Source organism: Acomys minous (assembly GCF_964271855.1).
Source record: "Acomys minous genome assembly, chromosome: 1".
Taxonomy (NCBI): Eukaryota; Metazoa; Chordata; class Mammalia; order Rodentia; family Muridae; genus Acomys; species Acomys minous.
Window position 1 is genome coordinate 154,459,910 of NC_140483.1, and position 9,671 is coordinate 154,469,580.

Below are 9,671 nucleotides of genomic sequence, written 5' to 3' on the forward strand. Positions count from 1 at the left end.
CTAAAGAGTATAAGTAAAGCCTTTACTGTCTCCACCATGCCAGCAAATAAAAGCCGAGAATGCAGCTCGGCCCAAGGCCAGGATAGGAAGCATCAATGCATGAAAAATAACTGGAACCTCACGGTTCTTGCAGAAGACTGGTTGGCTAAGTGTGCGCGTAAGGGCCATAAATCATTCGCAGCACACGCTATTTACGGATGCTCACGCTTCTGAGGTTTCCACTTACATAAACCCAGCTTAGCAGCAGAAGCCAGACAGTAAGGGACGTCAGTGTGGATCTGAAGACATCCCACACTGCCTCTTTAAATGACCTTTTAGTTTCCCTACTCGGTGTTCGCTAGCGCCTCTGAGCCACGTAACCCTTTACGTTACTAAGATAAGCTCCACGTTTCTATTTTGAGTTCTTTTGGAGCGTTCTGCAACGCCGGAAGACCCTAACTTACTCTAGCGCATTTAGAGATCTTAGCCTCCAGCCCCCGGCCAGTGGGCGCACTTCCTGCCGGGAGGTGGGCGGGGCGAGCCTCCTCCTTTCTCTCAAGCCCCGCCTCTCTCTGCGTCCCGCCCTCCCCTCCCTGCGGGCCGTGGCTCCGCGGGGGCGGGGTTGTGAGCCGTGGGCGGCGTGGCGCTGCTAGCTGGGCGCAGGGCGGGAGGTGCCGGGGATCGCCGTGGCTTAGCGCGCGGAGCTCGGGTGTATATCTCGGGAAAGCTCATTCTCACGGGTAGGAGAAGCTTCTGGTGGCGGCGGCGGCCCTCACCAGCTAGCGCAGGGCCTCGGGCCGAGTGGGGCCGAACGCTGCGGGAGGAAGCAGCGGCGGCGGCTGGCCCCGAGCGCAGCGCGCCATGGCGGGCGGGCCCCCCAAGGCCCTGCCGTCCACGGGGCCCCACTCCTTGCGCGATATGCCGCACCCGCTAGCGGGCTCCAGCAGCGAGGAGGCCATGGGAGGCGACAGCACGCCCAGCCCGGACCTACTGATGGCCCGCAGCTTCGGTGACAAGGTGGGGCGCTTGGGGCTGGGGACTCCTGGGGCGGAGCGGGGGAAGGATGATGGATCCAGGGCCACCTCTGTCACCGGGCCGCGTTCACCCGGGCTCCCCTTTCCCCGGGGTTTAAGCGTGCTCTAGTTCCTACAGCCCTTGACTATGTCCTCTCACTGCCCCCGAGGGGTCGCAACTGCAGGCTGAGCGGCCAGAGGGCATGTGTTTCCCTGGCTGAGACTGGCCTCAAGCGCGGGTGACAGCTGGTGGGGAGGGGTTCAGGTTGCAGCGTGCTTGTGGGGGCCCGGGGCGTGTGCTGCGGTACTTGGCCTCTCTATCTGAGAAGGTAGTCCCTCGACCCTGTCTCTAGGTTCATTCCTTGAAAAGGAGCTGCGGAATAGGAATAACTTGTTGGCGCCTCTGGTTTCTCTGGACTGCAAAGAAGCAAGAGTTAATGGCTAACGGCTTTCCGGGGTGGGACTGAGCAGCCTTGCTCTTCTTCACCCAAGTCGGTCATGTGGGGAGTGATCTTTGTTTAGGTTTGCTGTTTGCCCCAGAAGTCACCTGACTCCGACCTCGGCGGCGGCGGCGGCGGGAGGAGAGTCTCCCTGTGGTTTTCTGTCTGGGGCTTCATTCACCTCCCATAGCGGACCACATTGATTAGGTTGGGCAGTAGCTGGTTCTGTGGTTAAAGGAAAGAAAGCTCGCCCTTTGACCTTCTTTGTGCAGGGAGAGACTGTCGGTCTTTGAGCTATGCTACCCTCCTGCTGCTTTGAGAGACTGCAAAGTCCAGCGAGGAAGAGGAAGCATCTTTCCCCACCCCCCATCGCCATTTCAGCAGCGGCCAGGATTTTGAGCAGTGATTGTATCTGATCTTCTGCTGCCACTTTGTCCTGAGTTGTAGCTATTCCAGCTGTTCTTAGCACTTGAGATCAGGCTTTCTCCCTCCTACCAAAATATTAAATGAATTGCCCCTTTCCCTAATAATAATGGAATCAGGAGACTTTTCTTCTTCCCTTTGATGGGAGGGCAGGTGTGAGGGTAACAATGTTCGCCCTAAGCCCCCAGAATGACCAGGGGGTGATAAGGATTTATAAAGCTAATGAAGTTGATGGGTCGAACAGCTCAAAATAAGTTCTTGCATGCGTACCTGTATCTCTGTGCTTACTGCTTTTTACGTATTTTTAGACTATATGAAGACATAGGTAGCTTGCTTTGCTTATATGTTTGACATTCAAAAAGTGATTGTTGAGTGCCTGATTGGTATTTTCTTTTCGTATTTTTGAGACAGGAGAAATTGATTTTTAATAGATGGAGAATGAGAACTAAGGTTAAGTCTTCTGCTTGCTGGCTCAGTTCTGCATAGGAAATTGAATTATTTCCTTAGTGCTCTGTAACAAATTAGCCCAGAATTTAGCACCTGAAAATAGCTGTCTATGGGCCAGGAACCTGGGTGGTTTTGTGGCAGACCTTTAGGAAGGCTGCGCGGGAGGGCTCTGGTCTCACTTTTGGGCTCCCTCAGTGGTTCTTCACAGGCCACACCACAGTAACTGGATTCTATCAGAGGATGCGATCCAAGACAGTCCATAGAAACTAATCCTCAGAGTGGCACACCTCTCTGCTCTAGTCTGTCGGCTATGGAGGGACACTGGAGGAAGGAGATGTGAGCCCTAGAAAACACTAAGAAATGGAGCTCACTGTGACCATCTTGGAGCGCGCGCGCGCGCGCGCGCGCGTGTGTGTGTGTGTGTGTGTGTGTGTGTTTTGCCAGGAATTGAACCCATGGAAAATGTTCTACCACTGAGCCAAGTCCCTTGCCTCATGTACAACCATTTTAAGTATTCACTTATGACCTACTCGTGGAGAGTTAATCTGAAGTGCAGCCATTTTACTAATGAGTACTTGGGAAGGTAAGGGCCCTGTCCGACTAAGACCTGGTTGGTTGGGCAGGAACGAGGCCCTTGTCTAATTATGGGTGGTTTCCTCCACAGGGTCTGTTCTTGAAGGCACTATTATTAATTATTCAACATTTAATAAGCACCCTTCCAACTGTGGGGAGCATCTAAATGACACAAGTCTCAAGAGTCCGATTCACAGTCAGCACTTTTCCTTAGAGGCTAAGCGCTGTAGTTTCTTTCCAATTGGGAGTAATATTCTCTTGTCTTGGCATACATGTGCTCTTGTACGCTTTTAAAGAGATTTATTGTGTGTTTGAGTGTGTGTGCAGGTGCCCCCAGAGGCCAGAAGAGGGTTTTGGTTTGCCTGGAGCTGTGAGCCTCCCGATGAGGGTGCTGGCAGCTGAACTCGGTTCCTCTGGAAGAGTAGGAAGCATTTCTAACTGCTGAGCTATCTCTCCAACCCTTCCCAAATATCTGTAGGGAGAAGCTAGCCAGCCTCAGAAACGAGATCAGTGGAAGGGCGGCTCCCCCTGCCCAGAGTTAACTTGTTCGGGTAGCGTGAGTGTTGTTGGAGGGCAAGAGGTGGGATCAAGTGCGGCCTTCTTTCCTGCCTCTTTAGACATTGGGACGTTCATCCCAGATGATAAGGGTTAGGGTGGTTCTGCGGAGGGGGGCTGAAAGTTTGACAGGCTGAAGGTAGGTGCCAGGTGTTGCACGGAAGGGAATTGCTTTCTCTGCCTTCGGATGGTGTGTGTAGCTGACACTTCTGAATGGCCTTTTTGGTTCTGGAGTAGCAAAGTGTGAATATGGGGGATGCTCCGTCTGTCACCTTCTCACATGGTCCAAATTGTGGCGCCATGGGAAGAACTCTTCTTACAGCAGTCTTGTCTCTCCACTGAAAATGTAAATAAAACCACTTGACCCACCTCTGTTCTTTTTTACATTTGTCCACATATTCTGAGCAATTTCTTCTGTGACTCAGCCTCTTCCTCCAGTGTTCATTCTAAATACTAAATACTTGACCCCTTTCAACCTCCAGCCTTTGGTTAACACTCCTCCCCACATCCTCACCCTTTCACCACCAACTTCCTGACTACGCTCGCCACCAAGGTGTCTCTTTCTTTTACGTTTTATTCATCGGGTGTGGGAATCCAGGTTCTCCCCTTTCACCTTTGATAGCTCCCCTCCCTCTTAAACCTTATAAACTTTTAACTATATAGTGAATTCAGCACCAAACAGCCAGGAAACTCTGGTTTAAAACAAACAAAAAACCCCCAATCGACATTGATGTAATAATCATTACATCTTTTTATTTATTTATTTGTTTATTTATTTATTTATTGAGACAGGGTTTCTCTGTGTAGCCTTGGCTGTCCTTGACTGGCTTTGTAGACCAGGCTGGCCTCGAACTCACAGTGATCCGCCTGCCTCTGCCTCCTGAGTGCTGGAATTAAAGGTGTGGGCTACCACACCAGGCAATTACATGTTTTAAATAAAGCTAACTAAGATCAAATAAGCAGCTCTCCACTCAGCAGCCTGGGAGTACAACCTTGCTTCCTTCTGCTTAAGATCCTGGAATGTTCCATGGCAGTCAGAGTGAAGGCCGACGTTCTCAGGGGTCCTTCCAGGCCAATTGTCGGTAATCCTGCCCTTTCCCTGCCAATGGCCTCCAGGCTGATCCCTGCCTCATTGTGCCTTCTTCAGGCCTCTGCGCCACTTTGCCCTTCCTTCACCTGACATTTATTGCAGACATCCATCTGCCTTTCCCTCATTTCCTTAAGTCTGTTCACGTCTCAGATTTTCAGAAAGCCCTACCCACGTCTGGTTCCCAGCAGCCAGTGGTCCTAAGTGTCCTTCCCACCTGGCTTCGTCCCTTCCATAGCATCTGCTGCGTAACAGTGCAAACTCTGAGAATGGAGTCTCACTGGCTTTGTAAATAATGTGGGTTCCTGGAACAGTGCGTGACTCCCTCTAATATTTTCTGAATGAACAAGAAGAATGAAGTGCATCCCCAAGGAGCAGGGTGGGGATGCTGTTCAGTTGGTTGAGGGCTTGCCCTGCACTCCCAGCATCCCCAGCAGGGCACGATGGTAGTATACACATGTAACACCCACACTGGGAGGGGGGGCAGAAGAGTCAGGAGTTCAAGGTCGTCCTCAGCTATACAGAGAGTCCAAGGCCAGGGGCTGGGGGAGATGGCTGTGCTCACAGAGGGCCTGCTGTGCAAGCACAAGGACCTGAGTTTGGGTCCCCTGCATCCATACAAAGCATCAATAACTCTGGGGGCAGGACAGGAGGATCTTTAGGACACAGAGTCACCAGGCTTGCTGCACCGGTGAACTCCAGGTTCAGCAAGAGACTCTCTTAAAAAAGAAGTTGGAGCTTGCTGGATGTGATGGTACACACTTTTAATCCCAGCACTCTGGAGGCACAGACTGTGGATCTCTGTGAGCTGGGGGCCACTATTGAGGACATCTGCTATTGACCTCTGGCCTATGCACACACTTGCATATACACAAACATACAAACATGGAAATGCATCATGACATTTTTTTTTTTTAAAGACAGGGTCTTGCTATGCAGATCTTCCTGGCTGGCCTTGAACGCCTTTCCTTTGCCTCCTAGTGTTGGGATTAAAGGTGTGGGTCACCATGTCTGGCTATTATTATTGGTCTTTTGAGAGAGAGAAGGGGGGGGAGGCTGGTGGGGGGTGGGGGAGGCCGAGTATGTGTGTGTGTGTGTGTGTGTGTGTGTGTGTGTGTGTGTACACACGTGTGCAAGTGCATACTCATGAAGGTCAAAGAACAACTTCCTTGAGCTCCTTTTCCCATGCCTTGCTGAGGCGGGGCTTCTTGTTTCTGCGGTGGCCTTCGAGCTGCTGGGCCATTCTCCCAGATAGCTGGACAGCATCAGGCTTTCTCACATGGGCTTCTGGGGATCGGGTTTAGGTTGTCAGCTTGCATAGCGAGTGCTTTTACTGCTGAGCCGGTCTGTTGGTCCCCTAGTTAAGATTCTTTTAAAAGGACATAAAACCCGAAAAACCAAGCTGATCATAGGAAAATGTACAAGCTTCGTTATTGAAAAGACCTAGATATTTTGGCTTCAGGAATGCCCAGAATCGGTGAGGACAGCCTTGGGAATCTGCCACTTGAAACAAGCAGGAAGGGTACGTCTTCCTGATAGTTTGGACAAAGCTCTGTCTTGGCTGGAATTGGGTCAGGCACGCACACCTGTGTTTGTGACTGATCAGGCAGAGCTAGAATTCAGTTACCTTTGGCTTGAGGCACATTTAAAAAGTAGAATATGCAAATTAAGTGTATGTAAAAATATGCCTGTAGGATGTGAAGAGTAAGACATATTTCTGTCAGTTGAGGAATAAAATCAGCTTCATGCTTCCGACCCTCCATCTTACAGCGTAGTCTTTTTTTTTTTTTTTTTTTTTTTTTTGGTGTTTTGAGACAGGGTTTCTTTGTGTAGCCCTGGCTGTCCTGGACTCACTTTGTAGACCAGGCTGGCCTGGAACGAACAGCAATCTGCCTGCCTTCTGCCTCGCCCGAGTGCTGGGATTAAAGGTGTGCACCATCATGCTCGGTTTAGTGTAGAGTCTTACTAATATTTTAGAAGCCACTCCATGTTCAGGCAGGAGGGGATGGCTTCCACAGTAAATTGGGATAGGGGAGCAGTTCTGTGGAGCGCTTGACCTATTGCACAGGAGACGGTCCTCCTGAATTCCTGGGGACACTAGGGGTGGGGAGAAACTACTAAAAGCAGAGTGTTTATGTTACCAGAGGTAAGAGTGTGTGTGTGTGCGCGTGCGTGTGCGTGCGTGCAAGCAGGAAGCAATGAGTGTTCACTAGAGATATTCTATTACATTATGTGTGTGTGTGTGTGTTCATCATTGGGTGCCTTCTTCAGTCACACTTTACCTTCTTTTGTTTTGTTTTTGCCATACAGTGGTGGCACATACCTTTAATCCCAGCACTTAGGCAGTAGAGGCAGACAGATCTGTGTGAGCTTGAGGCCAGGCTGCTCTACACAGAGTGAGTTCCAGGACAGTCAGAGCTACAGAGAAACTCTGTCTTGAAAAACAAACAAACAAACAAACAAAAACCAACAACAACAAAAAAGAAAAGATAGAGTCTCATTATCTAGGTCTGGCTGTCCTGTAATTTATGAGGTAAACTAGCCTGGCCTTGAACTAGCCTTGCCTCTGCCTCCCAAGTGCAGAGATTAAAGGCATGTGTCACCAGCCCTGGCTTCTACCTATCTAATAATTAAAAATTATTTTATTTTATACATATGGATGTTTTGCCTGTTTGTATATCTGTACTGCATGTGTGCCTGGTACCTAAGAATGTCAGAAGAGGGTGTTGTACTCCCTGGGACTGGGTTTATAGACAGTTGTGAGCTGTCATGTGGGTGCTGGGACTCGAACCGGGGTCCTCTGGAAGAGCGGTGTTCTTAAGCACTGAGCTGTCTCTTCACTCTCTTAACAATTTTTGTTTTCTTGCGACAGGGTTTCTCTGTGTGACTCTTAACAATTTTTAAATTATCATTTTAATTCATCTCTTGTACTTTCTTACTATCTGCCTTATGATCCTGGACTTTACTGATTTAGCCAGACTGGCTGGCCAGTGAGGGCCTTCCCCCGCCCTTGGTAACACTGGATCACTCTAACTTTGAGGTAATGTCAGTTGGGCTGTGTTTTAGGCAAATACAGAACAGTCAAGATGGGGTACAGAAGCACAGTAGAGAGTGTCACAGTGAAGCAAGCTAGTTTAGATTGTCTCGGTGTCTTGGCTATAGTGAATGGTGCTGTTGTGAACAGGAAGTGAGCATGGAGATCTTTTTTTAAAAAGATTCTTAGTGTGTGTGTGTGTGTGTGTGTGTGTGTGTGTGTGTGGTGGGGGGGAGCAGGTTTTTTTATATATAAGCCTGGCTGTCTTGTAACTGTATAGACCAGGCTGTCTTGAAACTCACGGAGATCTACCTGCCTCTGCCTTCCAAGTGCTGGGATTAAAGGTGTTTGATACCATATCTGATTCACTTTTTAGTTATTCTGGGGTCAGAGGTATAGGCCACCATGTCTGGCTTTGTTCCAAAATCTCACAAAGCATTGTGGCTAACTTTTCAGGTTTGGGATCATTTTGCATCTAGGCTTCCTGCATTTAGACTTTGATAGTTTCTGGGAAGGATGGCCAGCCTACCCTGGGCTCCTGTGTCCTGGAAAATGCTGGACAGTCTATCTGAAGCAAGGAGACTGTGGGTGAGACAGCTCACAAAAAGTCAGGTGGAATCCCCGCAGCCTTACAGCAAGATGGGGAGCAGAGAAGACAGGAGGATCGGCAGGAAGCCGGAGGGTCAGCTAGCCAGCAGAAGCAGTATAGGCCCTGCCTCAACACAGTGGAAGGAGAGGAACAACACGCATGCAGGCACACACGCACGCACGCGCACGCACGCACAATAATAAAATAAAGTGTTAGAACATCCCTGTAACATAACCAAAATTTAGACTGGGAAGTGGGGACATTTTAACATTGAGAAGTTTGTGTGTCCCAGGTCACAGAGCTTAGCAATCACGCATGTATCACATCCACTGTAACCATCTGTTGACGTGCCTCTTTCTCACTGGACAATGAGCACGCAAGAGGCGGATGCCCACTTGCCTTTGTCTACACCAGTAGCATCTAGCACAGAGCAGGCACATCGCTCAAGAGTTCCAGGTTCGAAGGTCCCCGCACCCCGCTACGCCAATGGGTCACATGCTTTCTCAAGCAGAGCTCCCCAACCCTTTTCTGAGCAGCCTGGCTTCCCACTCGGCTCCGCTAAACACACACATGGCAGTAGGTTCTCATTGGCTGCTCTGGTGGCCAGTGAAGGGCCCAGCCCTCTGCTGTCCGTGGCCAGCAAGCTTCAGTGCGCATAAACCTCTGGTGTCCCGTGGCCAGGCTGATGTCCATGTAACTATTCTGCTGTGAGAAGCTCTTGTCTGTCATGAGGAGCATCTGTCCTCCCCACAGCCGCCACTAGCTCTCAATTCCCAGACCGCTATGGCGACTTGCGCCCTCCCTTTGTATCTAAGTTATTTTTTAAAAAAGATTTATTTATTTATTTATTTTCTGTATATGAATGCCCTATCAGCATGTACACCTGCAGGTTCATTACAGATGGTTGTGAGTCACCATGTGGTTGCTGGGAATTGAACTCAGGACCCCTGGAAGAGCAGCCAGTGCTCTTAACCACTGAGCCATCTCTCTGGCCCTTTTCTTTTTTCTTTTTTTCTTGTTATGAAGCCCTCCTGGTCTGGTACTTGCTGTGTAGCCCAAGCTAACCTACGACTCCCTACAACACTTTTTCTCTAAGTTCTGGACTCAACTTCTTCACCCTGCACTCTCAATTCTACTCAGACCTTCCAGTGACTGCTCATCTGAGAGAAGAGCTCCCCAGGGCAGCGCTCATTTGAGCAGGCTCTCAACAGGGAGCTTTGGACAACCCCTGTCCTGAAAGAACTCATCAACACCAGGTCCTAGTCGTCTGAACACATCACTAGCTCCCTTGCTTTCCGTCTGACCCCGTCCTGGAAGGCACAGATCCGCTCCAGCTGCTCGGACTAGGAGGCCAGGCCCTCCCTCCTTCACCAACACTTCTGGTCCTTCGTCCTCAGGCTCCAACTTCAGTCTCTGCTAACCTGACCTTTCACAGCCAGACACATTCCCTCACCCAAGCACCCTATAACACTGGCTAATATTTACCCGAACAAAACAGAAGAAGAGGAAAAGCTAACATCTATGTCGCTGA

At 49.9% G+C, this 9,671-nt stretch overlaps 1 protein-coding gene across 3 annotated transcripts in view; it reads left to right on the forward strand.

The window, feature by feature from the left end:
- Positions 1–609: 609 nt before the first annotated feature.
- Positions 610–9,671, forward strand: part of SNX30 (sorting nexin family member 30) — a 94,304-nt gene continuing 85,242 nt past the window's right edge. For all 3 annotated transcript variants that reach the window (XM_084751557.1, XM_084751558.1, XM_084751556.1), the window contains exon 1: positions 610–996. In XM_084751557.1, the coding sequence (XP_084607683.1) occupies positions 841–996 (156 nt within the window). In that variant the 5' untranslated portion in view covers positions 610–840. The remainder of the gene's footprint in view (positions 997–9,671) is intronic.